Source organism: Brachyhypopomus gauderio, unplaced genomic scaffold (assembly GCF_052324685.1).
Source record: "Brachyhypopomus gauderio isolate BG-103 unplaced genomic scaffold, BGAUD_0.2 sc79, whole genome shotgun sequence".
NCBI classification, from domain to species: Eukaryota; Metazoa; Chordata; class Actinopteri; order Gymnotiformes; family Hypopomidae; genus Brachyhypopomus; species Brachyhypopomus gauderio.
In genome coordinates, this window is record NW_027506900.1 from 380,760 (window position 1) to 399,121 (window position 18,362).

An 18,362-nucleotide genomic window follows, 5' to 3' on the forward strand; every position below is an offset into this window, starting at 1 on the left:
AAGATTGACTTATATTTTTAAAATTGAAGAACAGTTTTCTGTGAGGGCATTCAGCACCCTGCTACTGTGGTGAGGCAGGCCCCGTCACTGTCTGTGGGGGGGGGGGGGGGGGGGGGGGGGGGGATTCAAGCCCCATCACTGTCTGTGGGGGGGGGGGGGGGGGATTCAAGCCCCATCACTGTCTGTGGGGGGGAATTCAGACTCCGTCACTGTCTGTGGGGGGGATTCAAGCTGCTCTGTGAGATGCCCCGTGTACTCTTCAACCGTGCTGTGCATCTTGTGGTTATTTGTTCAAAACAAGATGTTTTCATTAATGGTTTAGTTTGTTAAAGCAATTATGTGTCTTTTTCCTGAGGAAAAAAATATGAAAACCTAAATGATGATAAATAAATAAATTGCTAAGCAATTTTGTGCCTCTTGTATTTTTCAGATACATGTAAACTGACAGTTCAGTGACTTTTATAAAAAGGTCCATCTGGTTGTAACTGTTAGGAACTACAGTTCAAGAGTGTAATGCATTGTGGAATAATATGCTGTTATTAAAATATTCTATATAGCTGATCATATGTACTTTTAAGAAAGTAAAGGTACTTGTAATGAGAATTTAACCAAGTTGGCAACTGAATATCAGCAAAACTCTCAAAGAGTAATCCTAATAAATACATTTAAGAATTAAGCTTTCAAAAAATATATTGTGTACAGGTCTACTGTATGTACACATCTTCTCACACAGTGTCTGACGTGTAATCAGCTTTGCCGTGATGCGTGGCAAGGGTGAGCCAAGAAGCCCAGCAGCCAAAAATAAACCTAATTGTTCATTAGCAAAAATAGCTTTTTAGTGCTAGTACAAAACACGCAACACTTTAGCTTCTCGAGCACAAAACATACAAGAACTGACAAAGATGTAAACTAATACACACTTAAATATGCAGACACAAACAAGACACATGTGCAACACAACGCTGATGAAACGTGAGACAGGTGACACGAATGACTGCAACACACAAAGGTGTGTAACTTCAGACAACAAATATTTCAACAGTGGTAGACCAGGAGATGGCATTATCATCATATTCTGAGATACTGCATTTCCTAATGGTTGATGTTACCATAGTAAACCATGTCTTCCACTATAAAGACTGTAGCAATATTGTAGCAAAATACAGTCATGCCAATAAAGCTTCTTGAATCTGAGAGAGAGAGAGAGAGAGAGGAGAGAGAGAGAGAGAGAGAGAGAGAGAGAGAGAGAGGGGAGAGAGAGAGAGAGAGAGAGAGAGAGAGAGATTGTTATAATGCTTTGGCAATATTGTAGCAAAACACAGTCATGCCAATAAAGCTTCTTGAATCTGAATCTGAGAGAGAGAGAGAGAGAGATTGAAATTCTCTCACTCTCTCCCTCTTTACTGAATATGGGTCATACAGAACAGTTCTAAGAGAATAAGATAGGGCCAGACAACTACCAGTACACTCGACATCATAAATCTGATATCTGATTACTTGTGAAATATGGTTTATATGTTATTTTTGAAATGCCCTAGATTAATGCTAAAATGGCACCACGATGCATGAAAAAATAATAAGAAAAATGTTGAAGACAACCTTTTGATGACTTAGCTGACAAATCCTTCACGGTTCTTCTAACAACACAGTGCCATGGAATGGCCTGCTCCACAGCCAATAAGAAGAGGTTTGAGATTTGCGAGGGCGGGGATTAGCTGTGGTTGTATGATGTCACCAAAAGATCCATCTCCACACATTCCATGCTCATTCCAGCCCCAGGAAAAGACCTGATTCTCTGGAAAAAAAGTTGTGTTTGACCACAGCAGACCACAGCACCAGAGAATCTGTTAATCATCTCATGCAGTACATTTTACAAATAGACATTGCTTATTAACATGAACTGAGATAAGACAACTCATCGCTGTATGCCCAAAACACATGTGAACCTTGTATGACCCAACAGGTATGTTATAATTCTTTTCTCCCCCCTCAGAACACAACCTAGTCATAGTGTCTTATAATTAGTGAACATTTCTTGAGTTGATTATGAGTTGGCCAAAAGACTAAAATTGACTTTTTTTCCTTCTGATAAGAACCAAACATGTGCATTATTTTTCTAATGACTAGGGGTGTATTCAACTAAGGATTTTCATAGTCGAATCTGATTCGTCAGCTTTTCCCTTTAGTCGACTAATAGTCGAATCGGGTTTATTTTTATTTTTAGCACCTTAAACGGGATCCCGTTCTCATTCAAGACTTTTTTCCTCTTCAAAGTAAAAACCTAAAACACTCAGATAAATGAATAAACACGGTAGGTTGGCTTTATTCAGCTTTTATTTATTTACTTGTTTATTTTTTATGAAACGTTAGAGAACATTAACCGTCAGTGCGCATTGCGCATATAGAACTGTCAGACAGGCACTGTGCAAAATGTCAAAAAATATTTTAAATAAAATATGCCTGCCTGAAAATATAAAAAAAAATTCTACACAACAGCAAAAAAGTATAAGGAAAGGTTCAAGTAACGGGGTTTATAAGCAAACAACATCAAAAAATGTTTATAGGCCTACTTGCCGAGACGCACCGCGACGAGACGACACGACCGAAACAACAAAAAGTTTTTTTCGCCTTACGCGTTTTAAATGGTATGCCATGTTGGTTGTTGTCGTGCGAAATGAAAGACGTTGATGACATAACTCGCACTTTACTTTGTTTGATTCATCTTTATCTTTTTCAAAATACTTTTGAAGTTTTTTAGTAGCCGTTATAATCTCGGCAGATGCTGCGTATTGTGTCGCGTGTTCAGCTCCGCTCGTTTGGATTGTGCAACTCATGGACGTAATTTTGATTTCAAAAGTGGGGGGGACATGGATTCGTCGCTATTTAAATATTTGGTTTTAACCGTAAAAACTGGGGGGGGGGGGGGGGGGGGGGGATGACCAAAACCGGCTTTTGAAAAAGTGGGGGGGACATGTCCCCCCCCCCCCCCAAAATTACGTCCGTGGTGCAACTGCAGGGTGTGATTTATTAATGTGTAGTAACGAAGATGCCTATTGTTAATGCGCAAACATCATTTAAAAATATTTATTAACAGAAATTAGGATGATTTTATTTCACAAAAGGCTATATATAACGAAAACAAGACATTTCATGTAACAACTAATGATTAGCAGCATCCTTGGGCACCACCATGCAGTTAGAATGGTACATTCGACTATGACGTTCATAGTCGACTAGGGGGTATAGTCGACTATAGTCGAATCAGAGACTATTGCAGGTCACCCCTACTAATGACAATTGTTTTACGATATTAAATATATGATCGTTAACATATTTCCAAGATCAAGCAACAGCTGCCAACACTCATAGATTTGATCACTGAACATCAGGTTCGCTCAATAAGACATCTAGCTTGTAAGGGTTTGAGGTCTGTCAATAACATCAGTGAGTAGGTGCTTAGAACATGCAAAGATGTTTTAGCTTAGTCATTAGGTTCCTTTCAACAGTATTCACAGTTATACTGATTTTCTTGCGTTTAATAAAAATGTGAGATCAGTACATGGCATTTGTAATGCATTTCTTATGCCGAGTTCACACTATATGATTTTAACCATGATCTTTCGCTCACAGTAAAGTCCGAGATCTGAGGCAAATCTGATCACTCAAGAGCTCAAAAGTAGCCTGTTGATGTGTGTGGATTGTTCAAAAACTTGTATAGGGTTGTTTTCAAGAAGGAAGGTATAAGAGGAAGGGTCAGCAGATATATCATTCAACCATAGTATAACACTACCGTAAACATCTAAGGGCATTATGAACAGCGTTGAAAGAGTGTACACGACACACATATGTTCTAAGGCTTGTGAATGCATGAAATGATTTATGCACAAGGCATGCATAGATCATCTAAATCTTGGGAATACATGAAATGCATGTAAATTCTTGGTTGGAAATGTATAATATCTGTATATAATCTTTGTCATTGCACATGTTCACTGTGACACTCACTAACCAATCAGAATCTTCTGGCTTTGTGAGTGAACTGTACTGGACTCGGACACTTTAAAGCCGCCCAGCCTGTGGGTGTGGTCAAGCATGCACCACTACTGAAACACGTGCCATGGCAACACTGTTATATAACCACTCTTGTTGCCACAGCAACCAAAAGTGAGCTTGCTTTCGCAAGGCAAACTCATTTTCTCAGATTTGTTCGCCCTCTCCCTTCACGCATGCTCTAAGTGATGCATTCCAGTGCGTTATTCATTCCTGCGTACTCACACAGAAGAGCGATCCAGGTTCCCAAAAATCTAATAATAAAAGTGTTTGTCCATTTTTAGATGTACTCTTACAGGATGCAATTATAGTGGAATAAAAGAGCACAGGGAGGCAGGAGTCAAGCTGCTTCACCGAATTAAGGGAGACTACTTAATAAAGAAACAGGCTACAGTAGTACAATTCACTTAACAATAGAGCAGTACCCAGGCACTGATAGAAAGTATTCTGCTGTTCCCATAGCAACAAACCTATGGACCATGGCAACATATAGAGTAGCATACTAATGTTCACAAGATGAGCATGATGAATAAAGAAGCTATTTCTCCTCTCACCTTCACAAATTCTCTGTGTAACAGCTGAAGAGAAAACTGTACCTCAGGCTCTGCCCCCCTGAACTAAAAGGTACTGAGGTCAAAATAACAAACATAAGGGTGAGACAGAAGACAGAAACCTTTGTGTTAGCAGCAGGGTCTTCAAAAGATACTACAATTAGATACTGTTACCTATATAAAAAAGTTCTCGACCTAAAGCTGCAATTAATTGACAAGCAAAACTGTCATTTACTTTCAAACAGATTAGTGCTACATTAAACCATGTGACAAGACTCGAACGGTGGAGCAGCACCAAACATTTGCTATGATACAATGGAGGGAAAAATAAAATATAGAAAATGAAATCAACAAACATCACAGAGGGTCCAGTGCACTCACTTACACTGATTCTCTCAAAGAATCAGTCATCAGGTGTCCTCAGATCTTATCAATAGCTGTTAAGATAGAAAGTTTTAAGGTAAATTAAAGTTCTAAAATTATAGTAAATCAAAACATCTCTTTGCTAGCCAGTCAATTAGGGCATATTAATGTATAATTTTAATTTAATCTAGCATAATTTAATATTAAAATGTATTTTTTTCCCCCAAATACACTTTGTCATCCTGGAGCATCCAAACTGTGCTCTATCTGTAACCTACAAGTAGCCAAATCTATTGAGAGACTATCAGTAATATTCTCAGCAATGTCCTTCCCAAGCTGGAAGTGAAGGCAAAGGCGTAGAAAGGGAGGGCCTCTTGGCCAGGCCAGGCCAAAGCTCACTCATTACCAAGTCCTCATCTTTGCTGCTATAAGAAACAAAAACATCATAGTCGTACTGCAACTTGCTATGGTCCCCTATAGCGTCCTCATGCCCAGGCTCCAAGCTGTGATGGAGAAGAAAGATGCAAAGTAGTGTCTTGTTGTTGAACAAGGCTGCCAACAAGAAGAGGTTCACACCAAAGGAACTCTGTCACAAAAAAGGCCTCCTTTCCAAAGGGCTGCAGGTGCGGTCTGTCAAAACCTGTCTGATAAACACTGTAATTTATCTACTCTTGGAATCTCAACATCAACCTGTGTTTCCTTATTCTCATTTCACCCACTTGGAAAATCAGCATTAATGTAACTGGAGCCTATAAATGATTGCTCTTTAGGCTGAGGAGAGGTTCAAAAAAGCTGTTAAACACTGACAATGCGTTGATGCCATTATCAGAAGACTAAGAGATTTCAGATTTTAAGGTATAACCAATACTGAAGGGTCTACAGTCAAACACCATTAGCACAGTCAAACAACATTACCACCTCTGGTTTAGTCAAGCTGTGAAACATAGCTCCACCATTAGACTGTGTCACAGGTCCACACCATCAAGACAAAAAAGTGAACAAGCCTATTAAGATCTGTCAAATCCCCAGTTTGACAGAAATCAATAGTACAAGTTATTTTTTACATTTTTAAATGTACAAAAGATGTGTGTTTTTGTTTTTGCAAAAGTCAAGTCTATGGACTCAGAAAATTAATATCCATAATTGGTAATGTCACAGTAGTAAACTGCACATGTTTAAGAGTCATATTACAGCCAATTATTAGAACAGATGGATCAGCTGTCCTGGAATATCACTAAATAGGTTTAATTAAGTGCCACCTAATTAACAGCAGAGTTGGCCAGAGTTGTAACAGAACTAAACCATATTTTTTGAAGATTTATGAGATATCTGAATACAATTTCTTCAGCCCAAATTCAGTGGACTGCTCTGAAGGTCCAGCACTTTAAGACATTGCAAAGGTTTATATTTCTGAAACATAATATTAATATTAACAAGACTAACTAAGCACCTGAATTCATGGCTAAATATATGATTGATTGAACATGCAATTCTTAAATTGTGAGAAATTACTAGTTTGAAAACACAATGTGAGGCAATTACTTGGTATAATGAATGTATTTTATTTCCCAAAAGCTAAGATTGGCTTTTTATGTCTGTTTTCCCCTAAATAAGATCATTTTCATGTGTAATTATGGTAAACGTATATTTGTCTTTATAAAAAATGCATTATTTTAAAGAATTTGGTTTGCAAAAGGCTTATTTCAGTGATGATTTTTAGGTATAGATGCATGTCTGATAAAGATGTAAAAAACATCACACCACTAAGTCATTTCACAACTGTGTCACTTGGCTGTATAATGATTAACTGCAACCATGTGATGTTTAGTCATGCTGATATGATGATTTGTGAAACCAAGTAGGCAGGCCAGACCTTCATTATAAAGTACATTTCTAGTTGGTCATTCCCGTCATGTTAGGCACACATGCAAGATAGTGAGTTAACAATTTTTGTGTCAGAAAAGCATTCAGAAGTATAATTTTAATTTGTGAATTTCCTCCAATCCAGTTAAGGGTCACCCTGGCTTCACTAGCTGGCTGCTTAATTACCTTACATATTAACATTATCCATAAATGAATGAGGAGAGGCTAAATGAATTGTGTTATTGGGATACCAGGATTAGACTCTCAAGGCTTCTAAACCAGATATGTGATTAATTCTGCCCTTAAAGACATCAGTGATATCTCTTATTAGTTTGAGGAGTTAATTCATAAATCCTCCTTTAGCACCACATCCTTCACCACCACAACCCTCTCAATGCTGATGTGAATGTCAGAGAAGGCTTATAGTGCAGTAATCCAACCTTAAATCTTAGAGTTCATTCCATTTCATTTGAAGAGCTATCTGTGTAGCAACACTGTATTTAGATGACCATAAAATAACAACGGTTTCCTTTTCCCTTTCTAGCTTGTTTTTATCTGAATTTCAGTGTTTTCAGCATTTTACTTGAGAATGTTTGATGCATTTCATTATTTTACATCATAATTCAATAGTCAGCAGGAAACCTAGCCTGAACAATTTGGAAAAAGGAATTTTGAAGCATGGCAATTCAAGAACCACCTGCACCATGAGCATAACAAGCACACATGCATACACTCATGAATGTATATCCCAACCTTGCCTCAGCATGTAGGATATGAATGTACTCACCCACTATGGCAAGGTTGTGCTCTGATCCACATGCAATCTGCATCCATAAAGAAATACATGAATTAGAACATTTGAAAAGCCAAAAAACGTTCTTCACCAGCATTTCAATTTCCCAACATGTTAAGTTTTCTGCCTTAGGCTTTCCCTGAATAATAACACTAGCATACTAGTTGTCCTGTCTGAATAAGCATTACCTCTAAAGTACGCAAAGCAGTTCAGTTTGGTTATGTGCCTCTTTCCGTGTACGTACTCTTTTACGTAGTATGTATTTACGTAGTGTATGTAAATCTGTTTACTCAGGGTAATCTAACAACTTTTTTTCTGTAATCCATTACTTTGGATAGAAGCTAAACTATTCAAGACATGTTATGTCACATCAGTTACTCTGCATGAGATGATCAGGCATTCCTGATTGGTTAATTCATATTGCAGGACGAGAACTAATGGATAAGGAATTTATCTTTATTTATTTATTAAGAAAGAAAGCCACAGCACCACACTAGTGAATGAAGAAACCAATAGATCTAGCAGAAAGTCAGCATTGTTTAATGGGAGGCCTACATAATGCCAAAGGAGGTGGTGCCATTATGTATTTTAGGCAAACGGTCCTCCCTGTTATTAAAGAAAACAGGTGAAAGGAAAGGAAAGGGTTTCAGATAAATAAAAAAACACTCTCTGTGAATAAGAGATTGAAGTCTGAGATCACAGGGCTGTACTGGGGAGGCATATTAGAGATGACCATTAAGTAGCTGTTTTATTTACTGCTTGCTATGCAGTACAGCTCTGTCTCGTCATGCGGGCTGCTCTGTGTGTTTTTCTCAGCCCCTGCTTGGTGGCCCAGTCAGGGTGCCAGGGTGACAGAATGCAGACAACATGTTCAGCTGGCACTGGCAGAGAGCTGACAGAGTTCACACTGCTGCATAAAGACTCCAACGATGGTGCCAGGCTGTGAGGCCCGGAGCCCGGGCTCTGCTCTTGTGACTCACAGTATTCTGGGTCTGGCTGTTTCTGCTGCTCTTCTCTTACCTCTGGGGAACTGGCACTCGAGAGGATGAGCTTGCACTGTAGCCTCCACCTTCCAAAGTGCTCATAACTGTAGCAACAGAGGCTGCCGCCTAACTGCTGTTGCTTGCTGAGATCTTGGCTCCCTTCTACTCTCTCCGTCTTTCCCTTTAATGAGCTGTTGGGGCAGGAGATATGGGATGGGTGGCGGCCCACAGGTACACCCAAGGAAGGTCACCACTCCATTCATCACCCAGAGGCATGTCCACCTTATCTACCCCAAAAGCAAGTAGATCTGGCAATGCTGGCCAGCAGTTCTTTAGCTTGTTCAAACTGCTATGATTTAACAGAAAGTTCTGTAGGTTTCATGTGGATATGCCAACTGATAACTTTAAAGTTTACATTCACAACTCAAAGGGCAAAAGACAAACATGACCAAATGACACCACTGGACTAACTAAGTGTTTATGTTTATATAGACTGTGCATATAGAACACTAAATATGTCATTTTTATGAGAAATGGTACATAATAAAGATTTTAAGCATTAATGCAAGGACACCTATTTCAAATCTAAATCTAAATTTCTATCAAAATAATTTTAGATAATGGCAAACTAGCCATTAATACATGTTCAGCTGTAGCTTGGTTAGCAATAAGGTATGGAACGACATGGTAATTCACATAATAATTTTGTACAGTGTCATACATGGTGTCATACATGTGATATTATATGAAGTTTTACTTGCAATAGTCTAGCAAACTCTTTGAAGGACTCCGAGTTCACTGTCCCAGTAAAATCTAGCTGCATTTGCTGAGACAAGGAAAATGGACCACTGGACCTTCCAGAAGGACAAATATACAAACATTTGCCTCAGATCCACACAAAAACAGCCCACATACCATAGAGATATAGGCCTGGACCTGACCCTGCCTGAATGGAAACCTTTGGCATAAGCTGAAGAGCAGGGTCCACATGTGAGAACATGGAGACGGTGCCTTAGCTATTTGTTATTCTACTTCACCAAGTACTGTTGCAGAAGTTTCTGTGGCAAAATAAGTAGAGCCAGCAAACATTGCATCCTTTATAGGTAAAGAAATAATATTGCAGATTTAGAATGAAAGAAATTCATTAAAGCAGTGAGAAAACCAGAGATGAGGATTTATCGCAAGCAACATCATGGCTGTGATTTGGCTGCAGACACAAGATTAGTGTTGTAGATCATCACATCCTCGACATTCCCCCAAAACACATCAGCTTAAATGTCCTACAGCTGCAGAGTAAACCAACTCCTGTAGTTACTTAGCAACCAGGGGTCAGGTAAATGAATTTATGCAATAGTTATTGAGCAGTCAGAAGAAGTGTACAGAGATGGTTAAATACTGTCTAATATCAGATGTAAACGGCACAAGGAGAATAATTGTCAACCAATTAGTCTGTGATCAGAACAAAATGCAGAATAAATAATTACTTTACCTTTTGTTTCACATTATAAGAGAGTCAATATACACATTCTCTCTACAGATCATAAAATATGACTTGTGTGTTACCAGTCATGGTTCTCATTCTGCATCGTTATGCTTTATAAAGTCTAATAACAGCTGGCCCAAGCGAACTTGGTGCATATCATTTCTTCCCAAAGCACTTTCGATCATGCGCCACTGGTGAACGCTGAGATTATGTGCATGAGCAGATTATCAGCACGGTGGTGACCGTGTATGGCTGCTTAGCACCTAGGCTGCCCAGTCTGGTAAGTACAGAACAGACGACTGGTATACAGGTGATGTATGGAGAGGTGTGCAAGCTCTTTTAATTACGAGAGATCTCAAATGTGTAATGGAAAGAGAGACAAAGAGAGAAAGACAAACAAAGAGAGAGAAAAGGAAAACTCAGTTTCTGAATCAATGAGCTGCCTTTGCCTACATGTCATCCCATATTAGTCATTACTGCTGGTTAATAGATGTGCTTTCTGCTTTGGAAGAGGAGCTTTTTAAAATGCAACAGCAGCTCTCTTGAAGGAAATCTGGGGACCCTTTTACCAAATGTGCTGAAATATCTGCATGCATGTTTAGTGGTAAGTCAGGAAATTCTGCTCTTAACATTGACATCCCTAACAAAATCAGGTGTTGTCATGCATATTTCTAAAACTGATGCACAATAATTGCTCCAAGATCCAAGTTTTCTAGATAAATGTTTCTAAATCAGTACCCACCAAGCACAGTCTACTCCATTTTTGTCAGGCAACAGTGAAGACCTACACAGAACCATCAGAGAGGAAAACTGATACAGACTCAAGCTGGGGTGCTGGCAAAGCCTGCAGTCGATCACACATGATCAAAACAAGGAAAGAGGGGAATTGAGGCTCCTCTCTGGCCTCCCAGACAAGCAGGCAGTGATATATTCACTCTCTCTCTTCAGCACAGGCACTAATTCCCACCTTCTGTAAGACAACCAGCATTGTACTTCTCATTAAGAAGAGCACAGTAACACTTTTAATGTCCACAGGCCAGTTGCACCGACTCAAACTGTGATGCAATGATTTGAAAGATAAGCCATGGTTCATATCCAGATGAATACACTTACCAACCAAATAGATGTGGAATTTTCATTTTTATTTTAAATTGCCTTAAGCAGTTTTATGATGACGAGAAGGAATTTTGGAGCGCTTTTCATTTTACATTCAATCTTACAATGTACTTTGCATGCAATTACTCTTGTGAGTGATTTGAAGAGGATTAACATGTTTCTTTTAAATTGCTCTGTTATCATTATTATGTCAAACTGAAAAATGACATGTACTCCATGCTGGAATACATAAATCTACTGCATTATGGTGCCAGATCAAGAATCTATTCCTAAATGTCTGAAAAACAAAGGAGATGTTTGGGAAGCGCTGACAGAAAGTGGAGCAGCACAGGTGAGAACTGTCAAACTCTTCATCAGTGAAAATCTCACCTGAACTCCCAGTACAACACAACTGGTAAAAGGCGCTGCACTTCTCGTGAAGAGTTAAGGCCATGCACAGTGTTTGTGCTCCTTAGTCGAAATGTTATATTACCAGGACGTATGTAGCCATCTCAATACTTCTGAGTACATGAAATAACGCTTTTGTATACTGCTCCCTTACCTCACCGCAGATTTGCCAGCAGGCTCAGTTTTTCCGACCCTTACAGGAGGAAATGTGGATACACATTTGTTTTCATAATATTATGATACAATAAACTGATATTTTTTAAACTCCAAATAAGCCAGCTAACAGCTTTAACGTAAAAGTGATAAATATTTCTTAACTGTGACATCCTCCAATTTAACCAGCGAATTTGATTAGCCTCTATTTAAACATGGCACAGATTCCGCTGTTGACTGAGACCAATACAAAGCTTAAGAAAAGCAGCATTCTCATCATCTCCTTTAAGAGACTGCCCCACTCAACAATGCAAGCAACTGCAGGAGGTGACCGAGACTGCCCAGACAATTAGGGATGTCCCAAACACCACTTTATAGTCTACAGACAGGAGGTTCAGGTCCCGCATTACCCAAGATCTGATTATCATTTTCCGTTTTGTGTCAAGTTAAAAGGCAGAATTATTCTGAAATAAATCTACACTCACCGGCCATTATTAGGTACACCTTACTAGTACCGGGTTGGACCCCCTTTTGCCTTCAGAACTGCCTTAATCCTTCATGTCATAGATTCAACAAGGTACTGGAAACATTCCTCAGAGAGTCTGGTCCATATTCACATGATTGCATCATGCAGTTGCTGCAGATTTGTCGACTGCATATCCATGATGTGAATCTCCCGTTCCACCACATCATTGCACCACCATCACCAGCCTGAACCGATGATACAAGGCAGGATGGATCCATGCTTTCATGTTGTTGACGCCAAATTCTGACCCTACCATCCGAATGTCATGGAAGAAATCGAGACTCATCACACCAGGCAACGTTTTTCCAATCTTCTATTATCCAATTTTGGTGAGGCTGTGTGAATTGTAGACTCAGTTTCCTGTTCTTAGGTGACAGGAGTGGCAATAGGTGTGGTGGTCTGCTGCTGTAGTCCATCCGCCTCAAGGTTCGACATGTTGTGCATTCAGAGATGCTCTTCTGCATGCCTCAGTTTTAACGACTGGTTATTTGAGTTATTGTTGCCGTTCTATCAGCTCGAACCAGTCTGGCCATTCTCCTCTGGCCTCTGTCATCAATAAGGCATTTGCCCCCACAGAATTGCTGCACACTAGATATTTTCTCTTTTTCGGACCATTCTCTGTAAACCCTAGAGATGGTTGTGAGTGAAAATCCCAGTAGATCAGCAGTTTCTGAAATACTCAGACCAGCCCATCTGGCACCAACAACCATGTTCAAAGTCACTTAAATCACTTTTCTTCCCCATTCTGATGCTCGGTTTGAACTGCAGGAGATCGCCTTGCCTAAATCCAATGAGTTGCTGCCATGTGATTGGCTGATTCGACATTTGCGTTAATGAGCAGTTCGACAGGTGTACCTAATAAAGTTGCCTGTATGTATAAAAGTAGTTATTCATCTCTGTATTGTTTTTGCTCTTATGGACATAATGCAGCAAACAGATATTTGAATGGTTCAAAACTGTGGCATACTCTACAAAAGGGTGCAATCCAAGACCACCACCACACAGAATAGTTTTTACCTTAATCAACTATGTAATTATGTGCAAGGGGGTCTATAATCCCATGCCAACCCCTTCCCCTGACCCACAACTAATTCTCGCTTGTACGACAAGGTACAACTGAATAATCTGGAGCTTTTGCATTTGGTCTTTTGCACTTAAAGAATACGCTAAATGTAATTTAATTGTTACTTATCATACAGTGGGTCATTTTTTACCCAACTTGATAAACAAGAAACTAAACATGAGAATCTAGTTGTATAGTACAACTATGTTCAGTTCTATACTACAACTGTATGTTCCCTGTGTATATGAAAAAGTTGCCATCAACCAGTCATGGCCTGGTGGATAGAGAACTGGTCTTGTGACCGGAGGGTCTTGGGTTCGATTCCCATGACCTGAGGCCATGACTGAGGTGCCCCTGAGCAAGGCCCTTAACCCTAAATTGCTCACTTGTATAAAAAATGAGATAAAAATGTAAATCGCTCTGGATAAGGGCGTCTGCCAAATGCAATAAATGTAAATGTAACTCTGGCCCCAAGAAGCTTGCTCAGTATACGCACACACATCTGGAACTAAGCTGCAAACAGTTAAACAGATGTTCTCTGCTCAGTACATAAGCACACAGATGCCTCCATCTGCTGCCGAGTCTCCAGTCCTGTCCGGCCCCTCCTCCAGAACCCTCAGCACAGCAAGACAAACACTAGATGTGGAAGCTTGTGAGCGTCAGGACAGCTGCTGTCTGTCTGACAAGGTGGGAATGACCTAATCTCAATGAATAATGATGTTTGTTACTGTGAACCTACTTCTGAGCAAGCTTACTGATTCTTGTACTTTGTATTGTATCATTATGTCTGAGCCTTTTGTTCAGGATGAGACCAACAGGGCCTTTTTTGGCCACTGGTCAGGGTGACATAACCCATAACCCATAACTCAGCAGATTTTGAGAGAGAGAAAAAAAAAGCTAAACCACTTCTAGCTGAAGAGTAAACCTGCTAAATCAAACTCACTAAACAGTATAATCATCATTGCATAAACAGTGGCCTAATCACTCCCTAGGAGCAGATGCCAGCTACTTGCCCTGCATGCAGTAAAACGCTCTCCCTCTGTAATCTTTCAGATGACCTTGCAGGCCAGTAACAGAAGAACCTTCGCATGAAGCACTAAGCAGAGATGTCACGGGGCTCGAGAACGGAAACGTTAGGCGAGGATGCCGCGCCATCACTGGCAGCACGGCACGTCTGCTGCCGCCATAATCCTTCACTGCCTTTCCGCTGCCTTTCTGTAAGAATTGTGCTGCGCGGCCCCCTTTGCTGCGTTAGGAGGGGAGTGGGGCACGCCGAGGCGTTAGCTGCTTGGGATGATTAGACATGGTAAGGGGATGGGCCAGACGCTGGCACGGAAGAGAGGAGGCAGACTGAAGCGAGACGCGTGAGGACGGTTGTCCAAAGCGTGAGCATTCTCACGGAGCCAGTCCGCAACAACAGAACCTCGGCAGGAGAGGCGTGTGGCGTAGCGTGAGGCTAGATGGCGTGAATTTCTGGTGGATTTCGCACCCCCCCCTCCCCCTTCCAGCCATACAGATCCTTACTGGCACCTTGTTGCAAAGAAATATCTATGCATTTTTTTCAAGGTCTTAAACATACTCAGCACAATAGAGACTCTTTTACACTTTACACCCAATATTGTATGTTTTGTGAACACATAGAAGGAATCACAGATGTTGCATCTCCAAGGTTAGTGATGACCTTCACTGTCTGTGAACGCTCTGTCTCTGGGCAGGATGTGAAGAAATAGAATTACTGCTCATAGTGAAGTGCCCCCCCTGCTGGCTCTTTACGCACATGGCACCCTTTCAGCACTCAGACTATCTCTTCTCAGGCACATATAAATTTTACAGGGGATTGAGGTAACATTATTCAGAATGGCAAAGCTTGTACTAAGACTCTGCCGAATTGGTGTTCAAATAGTGTGAATATGTATGTAACGTCTGGAAGATCCTTGTACCTGGGTAGCTCCATTAAGTGTCCTGACCTCGAAAGGCAGACTCGTCATTGGATAAGAGTCGTCTAATCCTGCCCCTGTGCTGTCATTAGATGGCCCTCTTCTCCCGAGCTGTCCGTAATTGGCTCTTCCCCATGTAAACACTCTCCCGCTCTCTGAAAATGATCAACACAATGCATTTAATGAAACAGTGATTTCTTCATTGAAAGTTTCCATAAACCGGTGAGGTTAAGGCTCAAATAACACACTGCCTTTACCATGTTTGTGCTCTACAACCTGTACCTGTTTGAGCAACTAGGTGTGTCCAGCCACTGTGTATAGCAGAGACTCTTTCCCTGTTCACTAGGGCGTGGTCTAATGCTGCAGGCAGAGCCACGAAGGACTCTGTGCTGCAAAGCTGTCCATGTTTATTACAACCCCATAGGAACACAGCACCAGACACTAAAGAAATACAAAAAAACAATGAAGATAGATCAAATTAAAAAGTTCAACAGTCCCTCAGAGTGTTTGGACACACAGCAGACATTTCCTCTGAAGGGCTAATGGGTTCATGAGCACAGGCCAAACTCCTAGTAGGTTCGGGTGACAATGCACTGGTTTGGGTAGAGGAATACAATCACAGCAGAGTGTAATAAGGCAAACCTTTAATTCAGAAACATCTCACCTGTGAGACAGACACAGTGAGCTGAGCCTGCAGTAACTCTGTGGGGAGTTTCGTGGTCTATTCCTACAAGCGAGGACAGAAGGATCAGTAAAGTGTGCACTACACATAGCTTTGTGTGATCCAACATAATAACACACCAGAAAAGCAATGCAGAAATGGCTTATGTTGATATATGTGCAAATTTGTGTAGACTGCCATTGTAGTGCCACAGGTGGAATACATGATGAGTGTGTGCGTACCGGGGACCAAACAGGGCTCCATGGAGGTGAAGTGGGCGGGGACAGGCTGAGGACACAGTGCTCGTCTCGCTTGAGTGGACAGACCTGTACCCCACTGATACACTCTGCCTGGACCTTCTCATGCAGATAAACACACACACACACACACACACACACACACACACACACACACACACACACACACACACACACACACACACACTGAGTGCACGGGGGAGAGGACGATATGGAGAAGAAGAGATGGAGGGGGCTCATACCTGTGACTGCGAGTGTATGTCTAAGCCCTGCTGCTACACTGATGACAGGGTCACCCAAAGACTAAAGGGAAAAAAAATGATTCCTGAAAGCACCTTGTGGAATTGGATCATAACTAACTAGCTTACTCACTGACTCACTCATTCATTCACTCACTCACGGATAGCAAGCAGGAATTTCAGTGCAAAGTGGTGTCACGGTGCTAAATGACATCACTGACACCATGTGTCCTTGTTTTAAGCATGCATGCACCAAACAGACAAAACAGAAATATGTTTTTAGTCCTAAATGTAGTCCTTACCTTGATGGGCAGAGGTTCAGCTGTGTATTTTATCTGTGGGGAGATGCCCAGCTGACCAAAAGCATTGGAGCCACATGCCAAGACCTGGCCATCATCTGCCAGACACAGGGTGTCAATGGCTATAGGCACATTTCTCTGATCTAAATGAATCCAAACGGTTATACACTTTTTGTTCCAAATGTTACAAACTAACTAGCCTCTTTGTGCACTTCACATGCTTTAAAGCTCTTACTTAAGTTAAAAACATGAAAATGTTTTTCATATACTCTACAATTTCTAATGACAATGATGAGTGGCTTAGGTTTACCAGTAAGCATGATGGTGAAATCCCAGCCACAAGAGACCTGTTGAACAGATCTACAGCCAGGCAAAGGGCAAAGATCAAAGGTCATGACATCTGAGGTGTGGCCAAGTCCTAGTTGTCCTTTGTGATTTTGTCCACATACTAATAAGTCTCCAGACTCTAAGACATATATTAAAAAATATATAATCATATATAATTTTTTAGTTGTTATGACAGATAATACCAGTAGAGGGAACTATTGTCCACATAACCATCCTAAGAGCAGACCAACAGTTGTGAGCGAATGCTGGCAGGGGCAGTACATTAACCATAGTTAAAATTACGCTTTGTTGTGTTTTTAAATAAACCTACATACAGTTATATGTTTCTCACCAGTGATGAGCACGGAATGTCCACCTCCACCCGTGATGCACCGTAACGATCTGTGTTGCCCACCGCTGGAACTCTGCGGTTCGACTTGATCTTCGCCATGACCCAGACCCAGCTGCCCATAACTGTTCGCCCCCTGAGGGAAGGCCCACAACTCTTAGATCATATAGAGCTGCACGTGTTTATTAAGCCAAAATCATGATGGACTGGGAGCTCTAGAGTTTACCTACACGTTTCTTTAGTAAGCGTGTAAGCGAGTGAAGACAAACCGCCAGAGACATGTAAATATATCCGCGGGCCCTATTGACTGGATATTTTTGTGTTCATTGATTCCTGTGCAGAATAATGAACTAAGGAATATTACAATTTGCACACTATGAACCCCATCATGAAGGCGTGCCCCTTGCTTCTTCATAAACATCCTCAACAACAAGGAAGAGCTTCCAGAGACTGCTGAATGCTATGACATTTGATCTTTAATAACAGCTAGTCGTAATTAACGTTTTTGTAGCCAGTCTTCTGCGCTCTATTGTGGGGAGAGGAAACATGCCACCAGACATTCAACTCGCGGGAAACATGAGGACATGCCCAATTCTCCACTATTTCACTCTGATACCCTTCTAAAAAAAATCAACGAGCTCAATACGACTGGAGGAAATTTAAAATTATGCTAATAATATGTTCATATACATTGATAGTATAACTTCCCACTGTCATCAGAAATGTTTAACCCGTTGTCACGGGTTTTTGTCGAAAACTTACCCACGTGTACAAAGTACAATCTATATTCGGTCTTGTTTCCATTTTGGCGTCGCAGGTTGATGGCGTCATCAAACCGACATCGATTTTGTTGCAGTACAAAAATAGGAAGTTTATTATAATAAGCATCTACACTTATACACGTAACATCACATTCTTCAAAGAATTGTAAACCTAAAGTGCTAGACATGTTTCGGCTGTTT

At 40.8% G+C, this 18,362-nt stretch overlaps 1 protein-coding gene across 7 annotated transcripts; it reads right to left on the minus strand.

Annotated features, from left to right (window-relative positions):
- Positions 1-124: 124 nt before the first annotated feature.
- Positions 125-18,230, minus strand: sergef (secretion regulating guanine nucleotide exchange factor). 7 transcript variants are annotated; one of them, XM_076990949.1, is made up of 12 exons: positions 18,163-18,230; positions 17,404-17,536; positions 17,035-17,190; positions 16,728-16,822; positions 16,429-16,489; positions 16,172-16,285; positions 15,933-15,995; positions 15,551-15,709; positions 15,272-15,423; positions 7,615-7,651; positions 1,600-1,795; positions 125-1,190 (listed from the first exon to the last, which is right to left on the minus strand). In XM_076990949.1, exons 1-11 carry the CDS (start codon positions 18,202-18,204, stop codon positions 1,638-1,640), a joined length of 1,170 nt encoding a protein of 389 aa, XP_076847064.1. In that variant the 5' UTR covers positions 18,205-18,230; the 3' UTR covers positions 125-1,190; positions 1,600-1,637. The 7 variants fall into 7 exon arrangements, with proteins under 7 accessions (XP_076847064.1, XP_076847063.1, XP_076847061.1 ...); XM_076990948.1 differs by having other exon boundaries at positions 15,299-15,423; positions 16,728-16,867; XM_076990946.1 differs by having other exon boundaries at positions 16,728-16,867.
- Between the last annotated feature and the right edge of the window lie 132 nt (positions 18,231-18,362).